The sequence below is a fragment of the Jaculus jaculus genome, chromosome 16 (assembly GCF_020740685.1).
Source record: "Jaculus jaculus isolate mJacJac1 chromosome 16, mJacJac1.mat.Y.cur, whole genome shotgun sequence".
NCBI classification, from domain to species: Eukaryota; Metazoa; Chordata; class Mammalia; order Rodentia; family Dipodidae; genus Jaculus; species Jaculus jaculus.
This window is the reverse complement of record NC_059117.1, coordinates 22080075-22103548: the sequence shown is the minus strand read 5'-3', so window position 1 is coordinate 22103548 and position 23474 is coordinate 22080075. Positions and strand designations below refer to the sequence as shown.

The 23474-nt window shown below is 40.4% G+C and overlaps 1 protein-coding gene and 1 pseudogene across 45 annotated transcripts in view; both read left to right on the top strand.

Annotated features, from left to right (window-relative positions):
• The window catches only part of Nrcam (neuronal cell adhesion molecule), a 292253-nt gene that overhangs the window by 188011 nt on the left and 80768 nt on the right, over positions 1-23474 (top strand). For all 45 annotated transcript variants that reach the window (XM_045135608.1, XM_045135606.1, XM_045135578.1 and 42 more), the window contains exon 4: positions 22291-22492. In XM_045135608.1, coding sequence (XP_044991543.1) covers positions 22387-22492 — 106 coding nt within the window. In that variant the 5' untranslated portion in view covers positions 22291-22386. The remainder of the gene's footprint in view (positions 1-22290; positions 22493-23474) is intronic.
• On the top strand, positions 3449-3547 carry LOC123455405 (annotated as a pseudogene).

Sequence of the window (23474 nt, the reverse complement as noted above, 5' to 3'; positions counted from 1 at the left end):
TTAGTGCTTTCACACTACTTGGGTTTTCTTATTTGCTTGTTTTGCTTTCACCACCAGTTTCTCTTTATATCTACTTTCATCGGCTAAATATCAATGGAGTAATTTATTGCAGTAAGTGTTGAAAATAAAGAAATAGCCTAAAGGAAAATTCTCTGATCAGGATACTGTACCAGTGACTTCTCAAAGATGCTCTGTGTAGGTATATTTTTGTAAACTCTATGTCCCTAAGAAAATTCAACCATGAGTGCTGATTATTTATTATATGAAGAAACTGTTTTTAAAATGTGAGCATTTTAGGCATTAGGAGTTTCCAGAGTAAATCTAAATTCTGTTGCATAATCAAGAAGTATGACATGAAGATGAGGTGTAAAACTGATTACCTAGGAGGTGACCTGAAAAGACACAAGGGGACCCCACCCCTGTGTTCAAACACATCTTATGAGGACAGACCTCAGTAAAGCTGTGCTGTCAATTATCTGTGTCTCACAAAAGGCTGTTGAAGGTCCACCATGTGCAAAGTGGTCTACCATCACTCTGGAGTCAAGGATAACTCCCTCAGGGGCAAATATTCCATTAGGCTTTATCACAAAACTTCAGAGTTTACTGCAAGATTCAGGGGAACTGTAAAAAACACCCAGCTTCCAAAAAGTGAGAAAGGAAGAAATGTTGGGAATATGCCATCAGCATTGTCATATAAGTTTACTTCCTAAAAGTAGCTCTGTCTCCTTTACCTAGTTGTAAGCCATGGCTGTTATGCGCTCAGCTCTGAACACCTTTCCCAAGGTGGAAGAGATGAATCACAGGCTACAGAGGGTACACAGGTACCACCTTTGCTTCTGGAAGTATCTGGTGGTTTCAGGCTCAAATGTCTCAGCTCCTCTTATCTGTCAGGTCAGAGATCCTCATTGTTCATATGATATTTCAGGGAAAAGGAAGTGTTGAAATAATAATATTTTCATTATTATATTTTCCTAAAAGAGAAAATGTTTTCTTCAAAATTCACAGAATTAGAATGATGACCTAGTTCATCTAATAAGACAGGAAGCAGATTCACTGATTTCTGGTTACAAGGTAACTCATGGAAAGAGAGTTGTAACATTTTTATTACAGGACTAGAGACAACATCTCTGGTTTAAGTTCTACTTCAAAATCTATAAAAGCAGTAAGTTTCTGTTAGCATAGATGATTGATGTCAGCTTTAATTAAATAATGTTATCAACCAGTATGGGGCATGCTACCTGTCTGATGTTACAGTTTTTTACAATGGTTTGTCTTTTTTTTTTTTTTTTTTAGAATAGTCATTTCAAGTACAAATAGAATGCTTCTGATGGTTGCTGATTTTCCTTTCCTACATTACTTTTTTTTTTCTTATTAAGGCAAGAAAATGCATAACTAAGCTTGTAAATAATCTATCCACAATTAGCAATGAAATAATGCAGCATTAAAAATGTCTTCATAGGGCTGGCGAGATGGCTTATCAGTTAAGGCACTTGCCTGTGAAGCCTAAGGACCCAGGTTCAACTCCCCAGAACCCAAGTATGCCAGATGGACATGGTGGAACATGCATCTGGAGTTTGTTTGCAGTGGGCAGAGGTCCTGGCATGCCCAATCTCTCTGTTTGTCTCTCATAAATAAATCAAAAGAAAATCTTTAAAAAATGTCTTCATAGGCAAATAAAGAAGTTGTATAGGCACAGATAAAGTTGTAAGTCATATCATATTTTCATGTACATTGCAGTTGATGTGATAATGTTATGGTATATCTTCAAAAGCACCTAGCAATGCCCATTGGGAAGAGAACATAGGAAGACCCAGTATAGCCTAAGGCAAATAAAGTTCAACAACTGTTCAGGCTGCTGGACTAAGAGGAAGCCTCCTGGCCCAAGTCACTTTCAGCTGTCTGACATTTGTTCCTTGCTGGTGGCATCCATCCAACATGAAAATGAGCTTTTCTGATTAAGCCATCCCGTAAGCCAGTAAGCCAGGCTCTGCGGAGTGGGTCAGATGGGTGACTTCTAGTGTCCTAAGTGATGTCTGTGTGACAGTTGTGCTCGTGGCAGGAGTAGGGGCTTCGGAGAGGCACCCCATGATATGACACAATTACATTGCCCGGTCATGGCTGGGAAATGAAGCACCTGCCAGATGGTGTTGGCAGGAAGTGGACAGGCCCCATTTCAGCACTGCCTGATAAGGAAGCTCAGAGTGGCGCAGTCCACAGCAATGGGCTCTTCTGTTACTCTGCACCTGCTAGCAACAAGGCCAGACTGTGTCACTCTCAGGCCAAGGATTTCTTTCAGTCTGTTCTTTGTAGTTAGGATAATTCTTGTCCAACTACTTGGAGAGAAAGGATATCAATTCTCATTACCACAAAAAGGAAAAAAATATCACCAAGGAAAATCATACAGTTCTTTTTTCTGAAGATATTCAATGAGCAGAGTGAAATGAATCAAACATAAAATAGCATGACTTGGCTGCTTCTCTTAGAGCATGTAATGAAGTTTGGGGCTTGCTGCCATAAGGCACACAGCAGTGATGGTTCCTAAGGGGTCACTGAGATGAGTCATCATTCTGAATAAGCACCATGGAAACTGAGGTCTCTCAAGGATCTCCTCGGAATTTGTAACACCCACCTTCCCTCTACAGCATTCCCCCAAGTCAAGCTCACATATGAGTTTGGAATGACGTTAAGACTGTCTGGTGAAGGTTTCACGAGGTTGTGGCTTTTGTACTTCTGTATGGAATGAAGGAATTTGCACCAAGAGTACCTGTAGTTATTTTTCCAGAGGGACAAAAATAAAAAAGTAATCTAACAGGATTCACAATGGAAGTGTGCAACCAAAAGGAAGAAGAAAGGAGAAAAAAAATCCAGCAAGATAAGCCATGGAGAGGGCTCAGCATCTTGTGCTGTGAGCGGTGGCAGAAGAAAACCAGATCAAGAGTCTTAGGAAGAAGCAACTCAGGAAGACTGAGACTGAACGTCTAGTTTATCTGCCTTGAGCAAAGCTGTTCCTGCTGCAGGGAAAAGTGTGGAAGAAACAGGATGCTCAAGACTTTCAGTAATCAGGACTTGCTACTCTTCACATGGTATAGAAAGATCATGGGCTTGGGCATCGTAGCACCAGCTTCAAATCCTGGTTTATATAGCAAGAGCTGTAGGATCTTACATGACTTCTCTGGTCTCTCTGTACCTACTTCACTGTATAATGGAGAAAGTTAGAGACCTTGCCATTGTATATGTGGTGTACACACATGGATGTACTGATTCGGTGTCCTGCATGCTTACCTGTGGCACCCTTTAGGCTTGCCTGCCACAGCTTAAGAACATTAGGGGTCCCTCTCTATCACTCATCCACATGCTTTTGCTTGCAGTGGAGTCTCTTAGTGATTGCATTATTTTGAGATTCTTGTGCATGACTCCCAGTGATTCTCTCTGGTCTCCACTTTCAACAGGACTGGGCAGCACATATACTAAAATTGGAATGATACAGAGATTAGCATGGCCCCTGTGCAAGGATGACATACAAATTCATGAGCCGTTCATTTTTTAGGGTGAAAAAAAATATCCAACATGATAGCCACTAGCCACCCACATGTGGCTAATGGGCACTTGAATAGTTGATTTTGATTGACTTTTGTTCATTTGAATGTCAGTAGACATATGTGAGTATTGTCACTGCTTTGGACATCATCTTCCAAAAGTTGACAGCTTGATAAGGTTCCAGAGCAGGTGGACATGATGCAGGAGAATGGGAATCAAGTACAAAGTGAGATGTATTCCAGGTGGAAGAAATGACAGTGAAGGGCATGGAGAAGATTTGTAACAACCAACAGTAACAAGAGAGGCTATGAAGGTGCTGTCACTGTGGGATGTGTAATTTTACAAGTTGCCATTTGTGAAAAGTCCGCTAATCTCCAGACACGTGGCTATACTCGGAGCATGTTGCCTCATTTTTCTTCTTAGCATTGTAGGGAGGTGTGCATTAGCCCCATTTTATAGGACAGGAAACTAAGGCACAGCATGTTTGTTGTTTTTTTTTTTTTTAATCTAATCAATGCAACAAAGCTTCTAAGTGACAAAGCTAATATTTAAAACCGGTTCTGGCTCAACAGCCATCCACTTTATCCCTTTACCAACTGTGTATACCACATAGTGAGCTTGGACTTTTTGTCACTGTAGGCAAGACAGTTCTTAATTGGGGTTTTCCTAGGCGGGAATAGAATTATGTGAAAATAAGGGGCAGTGGTTAAAAGGACTTTCCAGAAAACAGGGTGGACCCCCTGGGAACGTAGACTGGAAAGAGAAGGAAGGGAAGAAAAGAGAGTTCCTGGACAAGAGCATGGTAATAATTGACAAAGCACAGTAGACATTCTGTTATGGTCAGAGGGGCTTATTGCCATTTTAGTGGGCTCTAGGCCAAAAGGATTGCCCTGTGTATTTTGCAGCCTGGCAGAAATGGTGTTTATTGGGAAAGGAAATTGGTGAAAATTCTAATCTCAGCACACACTCAGCCCCTTTCTTCTCCAACAGCCAGAGGCTCAGGCTCCTGTTCTGAATAAGGAAGTAGACTTCACAGAAGCTGAGTTTAATTTGATACTGGGTCTTGTGAATCTTAACTTTTTTTAGTAGCTTCTGCTTCTCTTGTTGAGAGTGTTTATAAGCCTCAGCAAAGCAATGTGGAGACAAGGAGGAGGCAGTGCACATGTGAAGAAAGGGACAAATATGTTCATCTGAGGCCTGATGAAACGTCCCCTCTTCCTAATTTATCTTTACTCTCCACTTGCCTCAGCTAAGCTAGAAGAGAATATGAAGTTAAAAATACTTTTGATGTGAAGGCAAGTTACACAGAGATGAAGCTTAATATATCATATAAATTACTTTGAGAAAAACTCAAAATTGTCATAAATGCTTATTAAGGAATCCATTTGCAGATGCTGATAGAAGTTCTTTATAAAAAGGACAAATGTAACTTCTTTTTATGGATGTTATTTATTTTCATTAGGATAGGCTTCTATCTATATTTCCTCTCTTAAAATCTCTTTTAGTAATTCAGTTAGACTCATATACTGACTTAATGTCTGCCATTTCCTTAAGTTTACTTAGTTTTCTCAGATTGATTTAACTTATGTAGGTCAAAGATGAATGTCATGGTGTGGTGGTTTGATTCAGGTGTCCTCAATGCTAGGTTCCCAGCTGATGGCAATTGGAAATTAACGCCTCCTGGAGGCAGTGTCTTGTTGGGGGCAGGCTTATGGATATTATAACCAGTTTCCTCTTGCCAATGTTTGGGCATACTCTCCTGTTGCTGTTGTCCACCTTATGTTGGCCAGGGAGTGTTGTCCACCCTCTGCCCATGCCTTTGCTTTCCCCTGCCATCATGGATCTTTCCCTCAAATCTGTAAGCCAAAATAAACCCTTTTTTCCCAAAAGTTGCTTGTGGCCTGGTGATTTCTGCCAGCAACGCGAACATGACTGCAACACATGCATAAAACCATTTGCCAATGGACATAGACAGGGATGTGTCCTGAAGAGTGTCGTTATTGGGAAAATTCAGTGTTCAAGTTATCATTTTTTTCTTCTTTAACAGATATATTGAGGTATAGTTTGAAAACTACAAAATTCACTCATATTAAACATATTAAAATGTACCTTGGGCTGGAGAGATGGCTTAGCGGTTAAGCACTTGCCTGTGAAGCCTAAGAACCCCAGTTCGAGGCTTGATTCCCCAGGACCCACGTTAGCCAGATGCACAAGGGGGAGCACGCATCTGGAATTTGTTTGCAGTGGCTGGAGGCCCTGGCATGCCCATTCTCTCTTTTTCTCTCTGCCTCTTTCTCTCTCTATCTATCGTTCTCAAATAAATAAAAAAAAAAACAATTAAAAAAAATAAGATGTATCTTATACAACTGTAGTGTAGTGTTTAGCTATGCGGTCTTCAGCTCCATTTCATTACAGCCTGTTGCCATCAGCTGGGAAAGGGCCCCCTGCCGGGGTGCAGTCATTCTACCTTCCCAGATAGTCACTGAGCTGCTTGACTTTATGTGTGTGTCTTTCTACAAACTTCATAAGGAAATCATGGGCATTTTGGACTGAACTTCTTTCTTAGTTTTGAGGGGTTTACCCATGGTACATGCTGTTGCATATACCAGTAGCTCATTCTTCCTTACTGCTGAGTTTTAGTCCATCATGGAAATATGTAACATGTCATCTATACTTCTGTTAGTTCATAGATACTTGGACTTTTTTACAATGCTGATTATTATAAATACGTCTGTGTGCATTTGCATACAAGTCTTTGAGTGGATTTTATATCGTGTACAGACCTAGGAATGGAATGACCATGTTATAGAACAAACAAATCTTCAACTTTTGAGAAAATTAGCAAATTATTTTCAAAAGTATCTGTACATGAAGATTCCAATTTCTCCACATCCTCACCAGTCCCGAATATTATCCAGGATTGGTAAATATAGCTGTTCAAATGTATCTATAGTGGCAGTACATTGTGGTTTGAACTTATATTTGCTAAATGATAAATGACACTTGGGTATCTTCTCATATGCTCAGTTGACATTTGTGTATCTTCTCTAGAGAAATATTTATCTACATGTTTTGTCTTTTGGGCTCTTTGCTTATTTTTAGTTGTCAAAGTTTTCCTATATGTTATAGGTATGTTGATATTAGGTATATAATTTTTAAATACCTTTTCTTTTTAGTTTATGGGATGTCTTTATAATTCTAATGATGTCCTTTGAAGATTCAAACATTTTTAACTTGAAGAACTGGGGAAATGGCTCCATTGGTAAAGGACTACAAAGCCTGTCAGCCTGGGCTTGATTCCCCAGCCATCCATATAAAGCTAGACACACAAAAAAATAGCACGAACTTCTGGTGTTCATTTGATGGCAAAAGACCGTGGTATACACACACACGCACACACACCCACACATACAAATAAATAATAACAAAAAGAGAGATACTGTCTCAAAAAAGGAATGGGGGCAGGAAGGAGGGAAATGGTGGTACTAACATATAATGTATCCATAAACTTTCTACTTGCTAGGGTTAGAATTATAAAAGCTCATATATATGACACTTAATTTATAATTTTATTCTTATGGTATCATTTCTAAGAAATTTACCTAACCAAGGCTATAGAGCTATTCCTATATTTTATATCAAAGACAGAAAAACTACAGTTTCATTTTTTTTTAACAACTGTGAGTCGACTGAATGCCACAACAAGGGGATTTGCAGTCTGTTATTTTATGGTTTAGTGGTTGTGGTAAAGAGAGGTGGCAGGAGGCTGGGTATAATGCAGTCATTATAAATAATTATAACTTGCCCCCAGCAGCCTTATGCCATGCCTACTGCTGAGCTGTTAAAGAGCATTCCCTCCTCCCTGTTTGCTGTCAGTCTCTAGACCACCCCCAGCCTCAGGCAGCCATTGATCTCTGCCGAAGTAAGTCCCAGATGATTGAGCTGAATTTCACTGAGCCCTCTAAAGTCCCCTGCCCAGTCCACGCTGTATGTTACTTTTGAAAGAAAAGTTCTTAATTCACTACACCCGCTTTGTTAGTACTTTGAAACTCATCTTTGCCATAATTACATCAAAACTCACTAACACAGCATTTCAGGACCCTTGCAACCAGGCACTATCTAAACATCTCTGCCTCACACCCTTTTTGTGTCCTTCCACCCATTTAGATATTTGTCAGATGCATACCTTGGGGCTTCCATGGAAGCTATGGCCCATAGCATCCCCCTCTCCTGCCTGGACTATTCTTGTGACTCTTCTGTGGCTTTCAAAGCCCCTCTTCTAAAGCAGAAGTGAACATTGTCTGCTTCATGCTCCCGTAAGGCTCACAATCATTTCCCTTCTCAGACACCTCATTTTCCTCTCCCAAATGCAGAGCTGAGCACTTCCAGGGTACATATTTTGAGCCCTCTGGTGGACAGGAGCAGGATTTTTGGTCATTTCTTCTGTCTATTCCTGAGCAACCCCATCCAGTTCATTTGAAAACCACAAGCATCTTCCTTGACTTTGTGGATGTCTCCAGGTTCTACCTACTGTCCCCTTTGCTCTCAAATGTCATTTTTAAAAACTTTTCTTGATCATTGTTTTTATTAGTTTTGTACTCAGTGTATATAGTCAAGTTGGTAACATTGTTCACCTCCTTCCTGTCCTTCCCTCTCCACAAGGACCCTCTTTGTTGGGGAATATGGGTCATGCATTGTGGGGTTAGCCATCAGTTATGGGTAAGAGGCAATGTCTATGTGTATCATGACCTGACATGTGGCTCTGACATTCTTTCCACCCCCCTTCTTCCATAAATTTCCCTGATTCATGTTGGATTTATTTTAGGTCTGCTTAAGTGATGAGGTCTTGGGAGCCTCTATGTGTCTGGATATCTGGTTTGATAGGAGTTGAGCATTCTGTGAGTCTATCTCCTTCATCCTTGTGCTGGTACCAGGTTCACCAAGAAAGGAGCACTCTTACTGATTTCCCCAATTATTCTTAGTTTTAGTTGGGGCCCTTTTGAGGTGTGATGGGATGGTTCTGTCCTTAGAATCTGCGTCTATCTGAAAAAGAGAAGCAAATTATCCATCAGAGAGTGAAGTTAGTGCCAGATAAATGGGGTAACCTTTGTTTTTTAGAGAGAATTTAATAGATGTAGGCCCTCTTGTAGCCCATGATTGCTGGTAGCTTGGTACTGGAGAGCGGGCTCATTTTGGATATGGTTCTGACTTGATTCCCAGCTCCAGCTTTGGGATCCATTCCACTGAGCAAATCAGTTAGCCAAATCAAGAGCAGTTGTTTTCCCATCATGATTGTGTGCCACTATTGCACTTGTGTGAGCATCACATCAGGTTATTTGCTGATGAGTAGTTTAAACCACAAGTTGATTGGACAGATATTGGTCATTTTCTCCCAGTTGCTCATGTAGCACCTTCTGGCACTAGACGAGCTAACTATCTGTGGACTGGCTCTCTTCCAGCTTCCAGCCATGTACTGTATGTTCTGTACCAACAGCAAAGGTCTCTTTGATCAATAGCTAATTGTGGATGATAGCCACATGCTGGTACTGGGAGTTACAGGTCAGTGACCAAGAAGAGAAGGAAGAAAAAGATAAGTAATATAAGAGATAGAGAGAGGAGGGAGACGAGGGAGAGAGAGAGAGAGAGAGAGAAACAGAAACAGAAGATTAAGGTTAGTCTTTATCGTACCTTCTCCAGAGCCTTGTGATTCCGGTGTTCTTTCTATGGGCCTGCTGAAGGTTCAGCCATTTAGTCTGTCTTTTAGGATGTAGAATTTAATAGTACCATTGCCATTACAGTCTAGTTTTGTGTCTCCTACCCCCACCCTTGCCCTCCCCTCCCCACCCACCCTATTATTCTTGATGGTCTGACATTCTGCCTGAATTGTGACCTTTAACTGGCCTTCTCATTGGATTTTTTCTTGGGGGGGGGAGCAGTTAGGGAAGGGTGATGATGACGATGATGATGTGTCTCTCTCTCACTCTGTGTGTGTGTGTGTGTGTGTGTGTGTGTGTGTGTGTGTGTGTGTCCCAGAACATGAGAAGAGGTCCAAAAACAACTTTCAGATGTTGATCTTCATCCTCCACCTCACTTGATGCAGGGTCTCTTGTTCTCATTGTTGTTCACTGGTGTGTTTGCCGGAGAAGCTGGTCCACAAGCTTCTAGAAAATTCTCCCCATCTATGTCTCCCAACTCACAGCCATTTGCTGGGATTACAGAAGCCCACCATGGTGTCTGGCTTTTTACATGGAATCTAGGGAACTGAACTCTAATACAGTGGATCTGCGGATCCAGTTCCCCAGCCCCAGCTGCTCATTTTTATACTCATGTGCTCTGCCAGGCTGGTGAGTGGACTTATTCCCAAGATATTGCGTAACTGGACTCCCCTGAACACAGATCAGTGAGTGATGCCCAGAACCAGAAACTAGTGCTCAGCCTTGCTTGAGAGACCTGGCCCACTCTTCTTTGCCCAGACTGACACGGCCTGTTTTTTGGCTTTCCTCCCTTTATTAAAATACTAACATGTGAATGACACTCATTTCTCATTCCTGCCTAAGCAACCTCCAACAATTTGGTTCTTACCTTTTTTTTTTTTTTTTTCTCTCAATTCTTAGTTTTGTTTCTCCATCTGCTGGTGCATCCTAATGGCTATCATTGTGGGTAACCAGTATATAGACTCTCTTTACACACTACTTGGACTCTTGTAACTTGGAACATTAGGGGGAAGGGAGACTTTAGAGCTGTCCTAGGTATAAGCCCTTGTCAAGAATAGTCTAAGTAAACCTTTCCCTTGAGGTATTTGTGGTATCTTTAATTTGCTTTAAAGAAATTATCCTTGTAATATTGTATTTTATTTTTTGAGGTAAGGTCTCCTGCTAGCCCAGTCTGACCTGGAATTCATTATGTAGTCTCAAGGTGGCCTTGAACTTACAGTGATTCTCCTACTTCTGCCTCCTGAGTGCATATTGTATTTTTCAACTCTGCTTTGTGTGTGTACATTGTCATAATTTCTGAATGAAAAAGATAAGAATAATCTCATATCTTAAAATGTATTACATTTCTTCATTCAATATTTTGTCATTGTCTTCCTGTCTCACTTTTTCTTCTAATACCCCAACTCTCTTTCCAGAAGGATATATATATTTGTCTTTAAGATATAAGTGCTTATTTTTATTTATTTATTTTTTATTAGTTATGTACACTGTGTGTATACAACCATGTGGGTACCATCATTAACCTCCTCCCTGTCCTCCCCCCTCTGCAGGGATCCTCTTCATTGGGGAATGTGGGTCATACATTGTAGGGTTAGCCATTAGTTATGGGTAAGAGGCAATGTCTCTGTGCATAATGTCCTAACGTGTGGTTCTAACAATCTTTCTGCCCCCTCTTCCGCAAATTTCCCTGAGCCATGCTGGGTTCATTTTAGGTATACTTCAGTGATGAGGTCTTGGGAGCCTCTGTGTCTCTGGATATCTGGTTTGTTAGAAGTTGTGTGTTCTCTGTGTCTGTCTCCTTCATCCTTGTGCTGGTATCAGGTTTGCCAAGAAAGCAGCACTCTTGCTCATTTCCCCAGTTACTTTTGATTACAGCTGGGGCCCTGTTGAGGTGTAATGGGCTGATTCTCTTCTCCAGATCTGTGTCCACCTGAAAAAGAGAAGCAAATTCTCCAATAGAGAGTGACGTCAGCACAAGATAAATGGGATAACCATTATTATTTTAGAGAGAATTTAATAGGTATAGGCCCTCTTGTAGCCCACAGTTGTTGGGATCTTGATAATGGAGAGTGGGCTCATTTTTTGGATATAGTTCTGACTTGTTTCCCAGCTCTAGCTATGGGTTCCATTCCACTGAGCAGATCCATTAGCCAAATCAAAAGCAGTTGGTTACCCACCATTGCTGTGTGCCACTATTGCATTTGTGTGAGGATCACATCAGGTTGCTTACTGCTGACTAGCTTATACCACGAGTTGCTTGGAAAGAGGTTGGTCATTTTCCCCCAGTCTCTCATGCAGCTCCTTTTGGCACTAGATGATGTAACTGTCTGGCAACTGACTCTCTTCCAGATTCCAGCCAGATCACTCCATGTTCCATACCATATGGCATATGGTGTCTTTGGCAGTAGGGTCTTGCCACTAATCTTTGGTGGGTCATCAAGTACTCTGACAGAAATTTCTCTTGTTTTGGGAAACCTTGTAGATCTCTGATCAACAGCTCATTGTGGATGTGAACCACATGCTGGTACTGGGAGTTACAGGCCAATGCCAAGGCAAAGAATGAAAAAGAGTGGTAATATTAAAGAGATAGAGAGAAGAGGGAGAGAGAGAAACAGGAGAAGATTAAAGTTAGTCTTCATCATATCCTCTCCAGGGCCCTGTGATTCAGGTGATCCCTCTAAGGACCTGATGAAGGCTCAACCATTTTGTCTGCCTTTTTGAATATAGAATTTTATGGTACCATTGTCATTTGGGTCCAGTTTTATGTCCCTCACCCCAACTCTTACCCTCCCCTCCTGCCTCACCATCCCTAAGTGCTCATTTTACCCACAAAACAATCTATAAAAATTCAAGTGGAGAAAACTCTTGGATACAGTAATTCTAGGTTTAATGTTTTCAGTCAACTTTGATATCAGCCAAAAAGCTTTTTTTTCCTGATTCTTCCAGGGGGCTAAACAGTAAAACAAAAAGCACTCTCTTCCTTATGGTGTTCCCAAATAATGACAGTTCCTTCACACCATTGCAATGGAATTCACTTTTTAATGGAGTGAGTCATGGAGGAGATAGTGGGAAGAGAATAGTCATTGTGGAAGTGGTTCCCTACAGTCCACTCTTTGAGCACAGACAGCAGAATGTTCCAAAGCTTAATCAAACTGTTGTATTGATTAAATCTTATAATATAGAAAATGTTGCTTCTCACATGCATGTTTTTGTATAGTAAGCTTTTACAGAGAACATACCCTCCTGAAGGGTTACTATTTAACTTCCTGGAAACTGCATTGCATTCTGAATATTCACAGTAAAGATACCCTTCAGAATAAATCTGACAAGTTTTCTTGCAAGCAAATGGCCATTCATTGATTTGCTTATTTTTTAAATTCAGATTTTCACCTGGCCTGCTCGAAAAAAAATGAAATGTACCAGGGATTATATATTTCATGTATTGCTTCACTGTTTTACTGATAAATCTTTTGTAGTACGAAATGCATGTCAGTAAACGGCTGAGATTTGTTCCTGCAAAGTAGCCTCTGGCTGGAATGAAGAATTTCCAGCCAATGGATTTATGATAATATACCTTCCCCCAGCACTAACAGCAAGTGGAAAATATAATTATTCATGTCTTGTCAGTCTCCATTCCTTACCTTCAAGGTTCTGTTGTGATTATGCATGGCCTGAATACCTTAGTGAAATTTATGTTGAAATGTTGCCATGAGGATTCTAATAATCTGTGACATGGCAAGAGTGATGTCCCTTACAGATGGTTAATCTGGACTCAGTATCCAGGCCCATGTTTGAGGAAAGGATAAATTGTAGGAAAAAAAAAATTCAAAATATGTAGCTGGGAGAAAGATAGAGGAGGTGGCTTCAGTCAGCTAGTACCCATACAAGCCATCAGTCCCAGTGCCCTGTCTCATCACTGAGATAAAATGTGAGATGTCATCCTGTAGAATGTCACCTCTGAGGCTTTCTGTGGCACTGCCAGTGGTGGCTGCTAAATAGTCCACATGCACCTTGATGTCTGCCAGACTTTTTGACTGAAATCACTAACCATATCTGGACAACGAGTAGCAAGCAAAAGATGCATGTATCATTTCTGATCAAAAGAAGGTAAAAGTGGGAGAACATAGGGACTTTGGAGCCACATGTTGAAATGGTAGTATCACAAAATAGTAGCTTCTGTCAGCTTTTGGAGAAAAAGGACTCACATACCCACTGGACAATAGCATAAGTGAGCAGCAACACTTCTAGGTTAATTTCTTGTGGCAGTATGTACAAGTGAATTCCCTCTCCTACCCATTTGCTTCCCTGCTCTACCACCCCGTCCACCACTAGGAAAGCAGCACACATTGAGATGCTGCCCTATGTCCCATATCCCTGTCACAAGTGAATGATTTTATCCAAAAAGATTAATAGTAACTTTGAAAATATGGCATAACTTTTTTTTTTTATAGGAACAGTCAGCCAAGTACTCCATAATGTCCTTTATGGACTATTAAATGGCTCCCAGCCGCCCATGTTTGCTTGAGGGCTAGATAAGGTGTAGTACATTTAGAACAATAATGTCAGCTTTGTTTTGATAAAGTTTTTAATGAATTGCACCTTATCCTTTCAGCTTTGCAGTGGTGTTTGTAGAAACCTCAGTTGATAGGAAGGTAAACAGTGCCACAGCTGGTTTTGGTGGCAGTACAGATGTTTTTAAACATGCCACTGTCACAAAAAATTTGCACTTTTCAGACTTCATAATGTGGTTCAATGGATAAAGTACTTGCCACTCAAGTGTGAGGGCTGAAGCTTGGACCACTGGCACCCATGTAAATGCCCACTGGGCGATGGAGACAAGGGATTTCCAGAGGCAAACTGGCCAGCTAGATTAGCTGAATTGGTGAACTGTAGTTCAAGTGAGATTGCATGTCTCACTAAATAAAGAGGAGAGTGATGGAGGAAGATACCCTATGGCAGTATTTATCCTCCACATGAACAAATAGTTATACACACACACACACACACACACACACACACACACGTGTGTGTGCATGCACACTGAGACATGTGAACAATACATGCATACAAATAGAAAATTGGAACTTTGTTTCTTTTGTACTGTATGAAGGAAAACAGTTGGAAAGTAGACCTTGTGATGGAGAAATAAGCCTATCTCAATGAGTTGACCTTCTTTCTTCTCCTCCCTCCTTTCAGATTACTGTTTGGTGAGAGAATGAGAGGAATAGAGCCAGGGCTGAGCCACCACAGTGCTACTGTGACTTATGCAGACAGGAAGGTAGTAGGTGAGATTAATGGCCCTCAACTCCCTCACCCTGTTCTCTAGCTTAATTTTCACTTTTGTACATTAGAAGTAGGTAGCCATGATCTACAGTCATTTTAATATAAAAAATTCATGCTAAACTAAGGGTCATGTTGATTCCTGAGTATGATTATTGCATGAGGCATAAGGACTGGAGTTAATAGTTCAATCGGTAGAAGTGCTTATCTGGCGTGGGCAAGGCAGTTCTAGACCTCAGTAACACAGAAACCAGGTGTGATGGCACACATCTGTAATCTCAGCAATTGAAAGGTAATATCAGAAGGTCAAGGTCCTTAACTACATAATGAGTTTGAGGCCAGCGAGAGCTATATAAGATCCTGTCTTAGATATACAACAAAGTATCCCACAATTCTGTGACTTAAACAACAATGTAACTACTTCTCACAATTCTGAGAGTGGTTTTGTTGTATATTGTATGTTGTTAAACTGCTTCCTCCTGGGAGTTAAGCTGGGATCAGAAAGCCCCAAATGGTCTTTTAGCTCCCAAAGTCTCTCTCCACTGGTCACATCATTATGAGTCTAGTTCAAACTTCCCAAAGAGAACACTGCATAAGGATAAGCTCTGGTGTGCACATGTCCACCATGCCTCCACGTGGGTAACACTTGTCAGAATTCCAATGGCCAAAGCATGTTATATGGACAAATCCACAGTGACTGACTGTGAGAGGGGACACAAGGGGAGGAATGCTAGGAGGAGGGCTTCCTGGGGGCCACTAATGTAGCACCCTGCCCTCCATGTCAGTGAAGTTCTGCTGTAGAATATGCAAATGAAAGAAAAACAAGACATTTCAACCAGCCACTTCCTGCCTACCTTCACAGAGAATTGGAACATGATTGGGATAGCAGACCTAGCCTGGGCACCATACCAGAGCAAGAGTGGCAGGTGCTTGTCACCTGTCCAGTTTCTGTCCCATCAATGCCATGGGCACTCAACAATGCATCTACATTCCTACTGATCTTGGCTGCCCTGGCTGCATTTTGCTTTTGACACCTTGCATATCTTCTGCTTACTCATAGTTGCTCATGCTTCCTTGCCTCTGTCTGACCTTTGGCATTTGTTCCTGTTCCAAACTGCTACATCACTCTCTTCCGGTCTCACATTCACCCTCCCCATGAGAAGGGCATTTGTTAGCACTAAGCTTGTCACTCCTTAGTCCCTCTAGTCACTAAGTTGTCACACAGGCTCTACCCAGCTGCCTGCCTTTGTTCAGACACCCACTGTGATTCCTTTAGCCTTCATCAGGATGGAGCAGTTAATACAGAGAGACTGTGAACTCAGCAGGCATTCAGAATAGTCTCCTCCCTTCTCTTAGCTGATTGTGATTGGATTAGAGATGAGGATAAGAAGGATCTGCCATTTCTTTTTTTGAGAACAAGTCTGTTCTGTACAACTCCAACCATCCTTTCTTTCCCAGTCAGCTCTCTCATCCCTGAAGCCTAGTTCTGACAGCTGCCATCAGATACCTGGCTGGACACGTGTGGAACAGGTGCGGTCTTGCTTGGGTTGTTAGTAGTCTAACAAATATAGACTTTCCATTAACCATATTTTATTTCTTGTCTTAAATCTCTTCATTGCATCATTATTTCATGTTACACTATTTCTTTTCTTGTTCTTGCAGTGCTGGGTAAAAGAAGTATCAAAAGGTCAGTGTCTATAGAATTCCATGTCTTATAAGTAGCTAGATCTAACTGCAATGACCAAAAAGCCTTTTATAATTGTTATAAACTCAAAATATCATTAAAATATTAAACTAAAATATTGTTTAATATTTTTTTCTGCTTAATGTGTGAAATATTCACAAAACTTGGTTATAACAGTTACCTCTCAAGGAAAAAAATCAGGGCTTCTGATCATTTACCTTGCTTTAGAAGTTATTTTCTACCTGTGAATGTTTCTTTTCCTGGAAAGTTTCTTGCTATGTAGCCCAGGCTAGCTTTAAACACTATCGTTCTTCCTGCCTCTCCCTACCTGTGGTGGTTTGAATAGAATAGATGGCCCCCAATATATTCAGTTCTTTATTGTTTGTAGTTTGCATCTGCTGGCTACCTGGCTGGAGGCAATGTCACTGGGTGATCTTAAGGTGTGGTGGTGGGTTTCTGATTTCAATCTAAAGATATGCAAAGTGTGCCTAGCTGGAATTCCTGAAGTGTGCTGTGGCTTTTTGGCTTTTGGCTTGTACTTCTCTCTCTGCCTGGTCCTGTGAAGGCAGGCCAGCTTCTTCTGCCATTATGGAACTTCCCCTGGATCTGTAAGTTTCAATAAATCCCTTCCTCCATAACTGTGCCTGGTCTGAAAGTTCATCTCAGTGAACCTAAAGCTGTCTGCTACACTACACAAATATAAAATTAACTTTTTTATTTTATTCATTTATTAGAGAAAGAGGCAGATGCAGAGAAAGAATGGGCACATCAGGGCTTCTAGCCACTGCAAACGAACTCCAGATGCATGCACCCCCTTGTGAATCTGGCTTACGTGGGTCCTGGGGAATAGAACCTGAGTTCTTAGACTTTGTAGGAAAGTGCCTTAACTGCTAAGCCATCTCTCCATCCCTAAAATTAACTTTAAAGCTGGGCATGTTGGTGCACGCCTTTAATTCCAGTACTCGAGAGGCAGAGGTAGGAGGATCACTGAGAGTCCAAGGCCACCCTGAGACTACATAGTGAATTCCAGGTCAGGCTGAGCTAGAGTGAGACCCTACCTCAGAAAACCAAAAATATAAAAAAAAAAAAATAGCTTTAAAAAATTTATTTATTTATTTATTTTCAAGGAAGGAGAGAGAGAAAAAACTGGACACACCACTGCTGCTATAGATGGACTATCTTTATGTGTTCTTCACATGTGGTATGTATGTGTGGCCATCAGCAGTTGACTACCAGCCTGCATTACAGTATCTTCATCAGCAAATGGGATTCTAGAACTTGTATTTTAGTGTTGTTGGGAAGAAGAGGGTAACCACTCAAGGAGGAGGCTCAGTGTGATGTCTGACATGGGAAAGTGATCACTAATGGTACTCACTGTTACTGGTATTATCCCACCCTCCATCTATTAAACGTATATATTTATGTACACAAACATACATTTGCACACACACACACACACACACACACACACACACCTGGTTTCTGGGATTTTAATAAGTACCAAACAAGCCAATAATTTATTATGATCTAAGGAATGAAGACTTGGAGCTATCATTAGGATGTATCCCATCATCATCTATTATTAAGGGACACATCTGTTAATTGTCTACCTTTCCTGATGTACTTTTCATGTTAGTTACCAGATTCCTGTCAAAAGCTCTACTATAAGATTCCTTGGGCCACAAGCATACTCCTTAAAGCCTCACACAACTTGTCTCACTTTCGGAAGATATCCATAAAGCCTCTGTAGTCCCATTACCCCAGAAGACTTTGTCTTGAGATCCTCATGTGGTATGTGCTTGTGACGTTGTTGAGGACGTCTTTCTAACTTTCCCTCCATATACCTTCAGATGCAAATTTGATTGATTCAAAAGCATACAAATGGAGTAGGGATAGCCATTTCTGTCCCTGTTCCTTGTGGTAATTAAGTTAAAATGTAAAAAGTGATCATCCCCGAATTGACTACTGGAAAGTAATCCACATAATGCCACACTCAGTTGGTTATGTAGCCAGCAAGGCCATCACAGCAATATCTACTATGTCCCAAGTTGTCTAGACACGTGGATGCTTGGTTTACTGGCTTAGAGACTGTGCATCAGGTTGTGTGCAGAGGCGTTGAGCCACTCGTGGTGAACACTGAAAAGCACAGAGAAGAAAGAATGACAAAGAATGCTTGGCCTCCCCATTCTGTTGGAAAGCTGACTGTTTTTAAATTTTTCACTTTTTATTAGAGAGAAAAAGAAAGCCCCAGAGAGAGGGGTGGATGGAATATGAGCATGCCAGGGTCTCTAGCCGCTGCAAAGGAACTCCAGATGCATGCATCACCTTGAGCATCTGGCTAACATGGGTACTGGGGAATTGAGCCTGGGTCCTTAGGCTTTGCAGGCAGGCATCTTAAGTGCTAAGCCATTGCTCCAGCCCTGACTTTTTAAAATTAAAATAACTTCATCTTTCATTTGAGAGAAAAATAAGGTTCTGTTTTAATTCTAAAAATAAAACTTAAATCAGCAGCAGAGCAACTACTTTTCTTGGGTTTGGTGTGAAATCTTTGCCAAAACTAGATTTTTTTCCTTTCTTTTTTGAAAAATTTAGTAAATCATAATCTGTGATTTAATGTGAATTTGTGCTCAAAAAACATAAGTAATCTTGAATTGGATATCTCTTCTGGTGATGAAAATTATATTTTCTTTCTGTTTCTCAAATTCTTTTGTTTTTAATGGAATTAAGCGGAATGTAATACTAAAGGTCTTTTCTACCTTCTTGGTCCCTTTAACAGCATATTTGATTTTAAGTATCAAGGTTATTTACCATCAGAACATACAATAATCTTATTTAATAAAATTTTTTTGTAATTTTTAAGCCAACATAGTTCTTAGCCTAACTAAAACTAATGTGCGTTTTCATATTGGGATTTTCTTTCTTTCAATATAATTACATAAAGAATTTAGTTTTAGGGCTGGAGAGATGGCTTAGCGGTTAAGCGCTTGCCTGTGAAGCCTAAGGACCCTGGTTCGAGGCTCAGTTCCCCAGGTCCCACGTTAGCCAGATGCACAAGGGGGCGCACGCGTCTGGAGTTCGTTTGCAGTGGCTGGAAGCCCTGGCGCGCCCATTCTCTCTCTCCCTCTATCTGTCTTTCTCTCTATGTCTATCGCTCTCAAATAAATAAATAAATAAATAAATAAATGAAAAACAAAAGAATTTAGTTTTAGTCTATGATTTTCATTTAAGGGGGAATTACCACCATCTTCCAAGGGGACATACATAGCAAATGGGCTTTTTTGGGGGGAGGGCATTGACAGCAATATTGAGAGTGCTAAGCAGTGGTTTTTTCTTTGTGGTCCATTCAGAACACATTACTGTCACTGAGAGGAAGCTCAGTTTTCTGTAGCTTATTTGATTTTCAATTTGATTGAGTACTGGAGACGTAATGCTCTCTTTGAGCAGTTGGAGTTTCACCTGTGAGGGCATGAGTAGGAGGAGCGGGTAATTTTCCAGGGCCAGGATCCAGAGGAAAAGCTGGACCATTGCTCTGTCCTCACCTAAGAATCTGTGCTAGGGGTGATTTTGTGAATAACGGTACCCACTTACAACCTCTACGGAGATACCACATCTTCAGGTATTGCAGTTCTTGATCTCCCAGCAGTGTGATGACTTATTTACTCGTGTCTTTATGTAAGTAGTCTCTCCGTCTTTCTACAAGTTTTGAATTTCTTATTATAATGTATTGTGAGTTCATAAATAAACACTAATTCCATGTATACTTGAAAGGGTAAAGAAAGTTGACTGATACTTTCTTTTATATGAAGTTTGTTTTATGGTTTTCTCTGTGTGGACAGTTAAGGCATCCAGGTAAAAACCATAGCAAGTGAAGAACTTAAAAATTGCTTGTAGCTGCTTAAGGTCTTACCAGGCATTACACTGTATTAGGATGGATTTGGGAAGTGTGTTCCCCAGCACCTGTTCAGATAGCTAGGCTCTTAAAACTAATTAGCATGGTGCAAAAATAAGTATGTGATGGTGCAGGAAGCAGATATGCCATGGTGTAGGAAGTCGGTGTGCCATGGTACTGGAAGGAGGTGTGCCATGGGGCAGGAAGCAGGTGTGCCATTCATGCTTCAGAGTGTGGGTTTGCTATTTTCTCTCAATGCATGTTGGATATAAGATCTATTGGGTTTAGTCCCTCTTTGTCATCTATGTTTATTTTCCCTAAAGCTTTTGTGTGAATTCAAAATTAGCATATCAACAGCACAATCAGGAGAGACCTTAGTAAATGTGGCTGGAATGGTAGAGTTGTGCCTCGACTGCCGTATGTTTTGGTCTGAAGCAATTCAGTGAGCTTCTATACTCACCTCTCAGTGCTTCCTGAACATGAATGTTTATATGTGACAATAGAAAAGACAAATTATGAGATCTTAAATGAAGCCATATATTTTGGATCTTGGATTCACAAAAATATTATTTATATAATACCTATGTATAAGTTACCTTTTTTCTTTGCCTTTCAAAAACTGTCCTACTACATAGATGTGTGTATATGTATATATGTATCATGTGATATTCAAAACAGTAGTGTTTAGAAGTAATGGTGAGATGATTTCTAGTCTAGGTGATGAGCTAAGGTTTCTTGGAGAAAACTTTCTAATCTCCTTATGAGGAAAAATATGACTTAAATAAGTAAATAGGGTAGATTCAAATGTAAAAGGGTAGAATAAAGAAAGATAGGAAAATGGAATAATTTGAGGAACACTGAAGGATTGATATAAGAAGGAAAACAGGAATCATTTTTCAAAAGTTATATGAAACTGGAAGGAAACTGATAGGATAACTTGAGACTAGATCATTTAGGTTTTTTAAAAGTGTATTTATACTTTCTACATAGAATTCTTTATTTTGCAAGAAGTATCCTATTATTTTTTAACAAGATTAGAATCGATTCAGTTGCTAACAAAACACTTGTTATCAGTATTATTTCTCTCTCCATACATTTAAGCTTGGTTCCATACACTGAAATGATAATACAACTTATTTGACCATGCTGTCTAGATTTTAGTCTGAAAATCTCAATGTAAGTATAAGTATAGCCTGGGGCAGACCATGTTCAGACAATCTGAATGCGATTATGTATGAATACATATGGCGTGTGCACGTGTATATGTGCTCATGCATACATCCCATGACCACATGTGCAGAGGCCAGAGGAAGCTGTTGGATGTCCTCCTCTATCACTTTTCTTCCTTATTTCTCTTAGACAGTGTCTCTCACTGAAACTGGAGATCCCAGTTTTTCAGTTAAATTGGCTGACCAGAGAGACCCAGTAATCCTGCTGTCTCTGCCCACCTCATCCTAGGTCTATAGGCATATGTGGCCATGCCCAGCTTTTTACATGGGTGGTGGGGATTGAGCATAAATCCTCATGTTCATACAGCAAGCACTCTTTACTCACCAGCCCTGAGGGTTTTTTAAAAATTTATTTGAGAGTGCAGTGAACTTTGCGTGATAGATGCTATATGTATGCTCCCCATATTTAACTTGAAAAGACCCTTGAGAAAAGAAATTAATTAACACAGTTAAACACAGTAACTAGTAAGGAAGGCCTGGAGCTCAGAGCACATGTCTGTGACTGTAGTCTAAGTGAGATTTGGGAATGAGCTGAACTGCCACTTTTCAGTGTTTTGAGTTTGAAGGAAACTTGCTTGGATCTTTCCCAGACATCCTCTTTAGAATGGAGAAGCCATTAGGCCTCCTCTCAAAAGTCGCTTAATAACCAGGTTTTACTGTCCTATTAAGAAAGAGAAGATAGCCTCTGAGAACTTTCAATACAAACATTTAAAATGGGAAAAAAAAAATAAAGATAAGAAGAGGGGCAAATTTTGCTTGACATCATCACAATTTTTTTTGGAACTCATTCTAGGTGACTTATAAATAAATGATTATTCTAGTCTTTGAGAGTTAAATATTTAGAAGTTAGTTCCCTTTTAAGGCTCATGTATAATAAAGAGCTGATTTTCTGAGACACAGCCTTGCACTCTTCTTTTAATCCTTTATAATTACTATTCTTATCCCATCCATTTTCAGTTCCCTGCATGAAAAATAATTTAAACGCTGCACACAGATCTTTTGTGAAAGAAGAAAAGGAAATCCAGTGTGTGGGTCTCAGCAGGAGTAAAGCTAATGCAGCTTAAAATAATGCCGAAAAAGAAGTACTTATCTGCAGGCAGAGTGCCCCTGGTTCTCTTCCTGTGCCAGATGATCAGTGCTCTGGAAGTACCTCTTGATCGTAAGTATTAGAGGTTTAATGCTCTCGGGACAGGAGTCACAACCTCCCCATGTTTACCATCACCCTGGACCATGTCCATAAAGAAAGTGCCTGTGTGATACTGAGAAGCTAATTAAAATGAACTTGGCTCTTACCTTTAGCACATGGTACAGATGGTTATGGAAATGACCAGATATGCTGTCCCCTCTTTTTCGTTATCTCTCTTCTCTTTCAGATGCCTTTTGTTATTAGGGTGTTAGTGACCTGAGAAGGGGGGAACTTGTGTTGTTTCCCTGAATTCTGTCTGCAGGTGGGATTTTTGTAGAAGTAGTCCTGCAAAAAACCATGTAAACCACTTTGCAGGATCCCTATTTACCTCCTTCCCAGAGCTTTTCCCTTTCATCTACTGTGCCTTTTCTGAAGAAATGGGAGCATGGTTCCTCCAACTCTGCTTTCTTTATCCTCAAACCACCTATATTTCTTTTCTCTTAATTTAGAAAGCATACTCACTATTGTTGGCTCCTAAGTAGGAATTCACAACTAAGAAATGTGTCTTATGCACAAGCCTAGTGAATCTCCCTTTTGGCCTAAACTCCATGATTAAAGATGTAAAATTTTGAGGAGACAAAATATGTACAAAAATTTTAAAAAGAAGCAAACAATAGTTACTTCATTTAGCTCACTGTTTTCTTCCCTCCGCTCCTCCCAAAAATATGCAGTATACCCTCCCTGATTTAGGTGGCTTGTTTGTGGAAAAAAAGAGATAATTTTAGGTTCCAATTGGTTATTTTCCTGCAGCAGAAAGCAGAATTTCAAATCTACACAATTACTGTACTTTAGAATTGATTTATCCTTTATCTGTAATCTGCATGACCTCTTTAAAGCCATTAGCTTCCTGACTAGAACATCTGTTTGGCAAGCATTCTAAGGTGCAAGGAAGATTGCATTTTCCTGGGGTTATTCAATTGCTAGGATACACTTTTTGTCAAAGAAGTTGCAGATG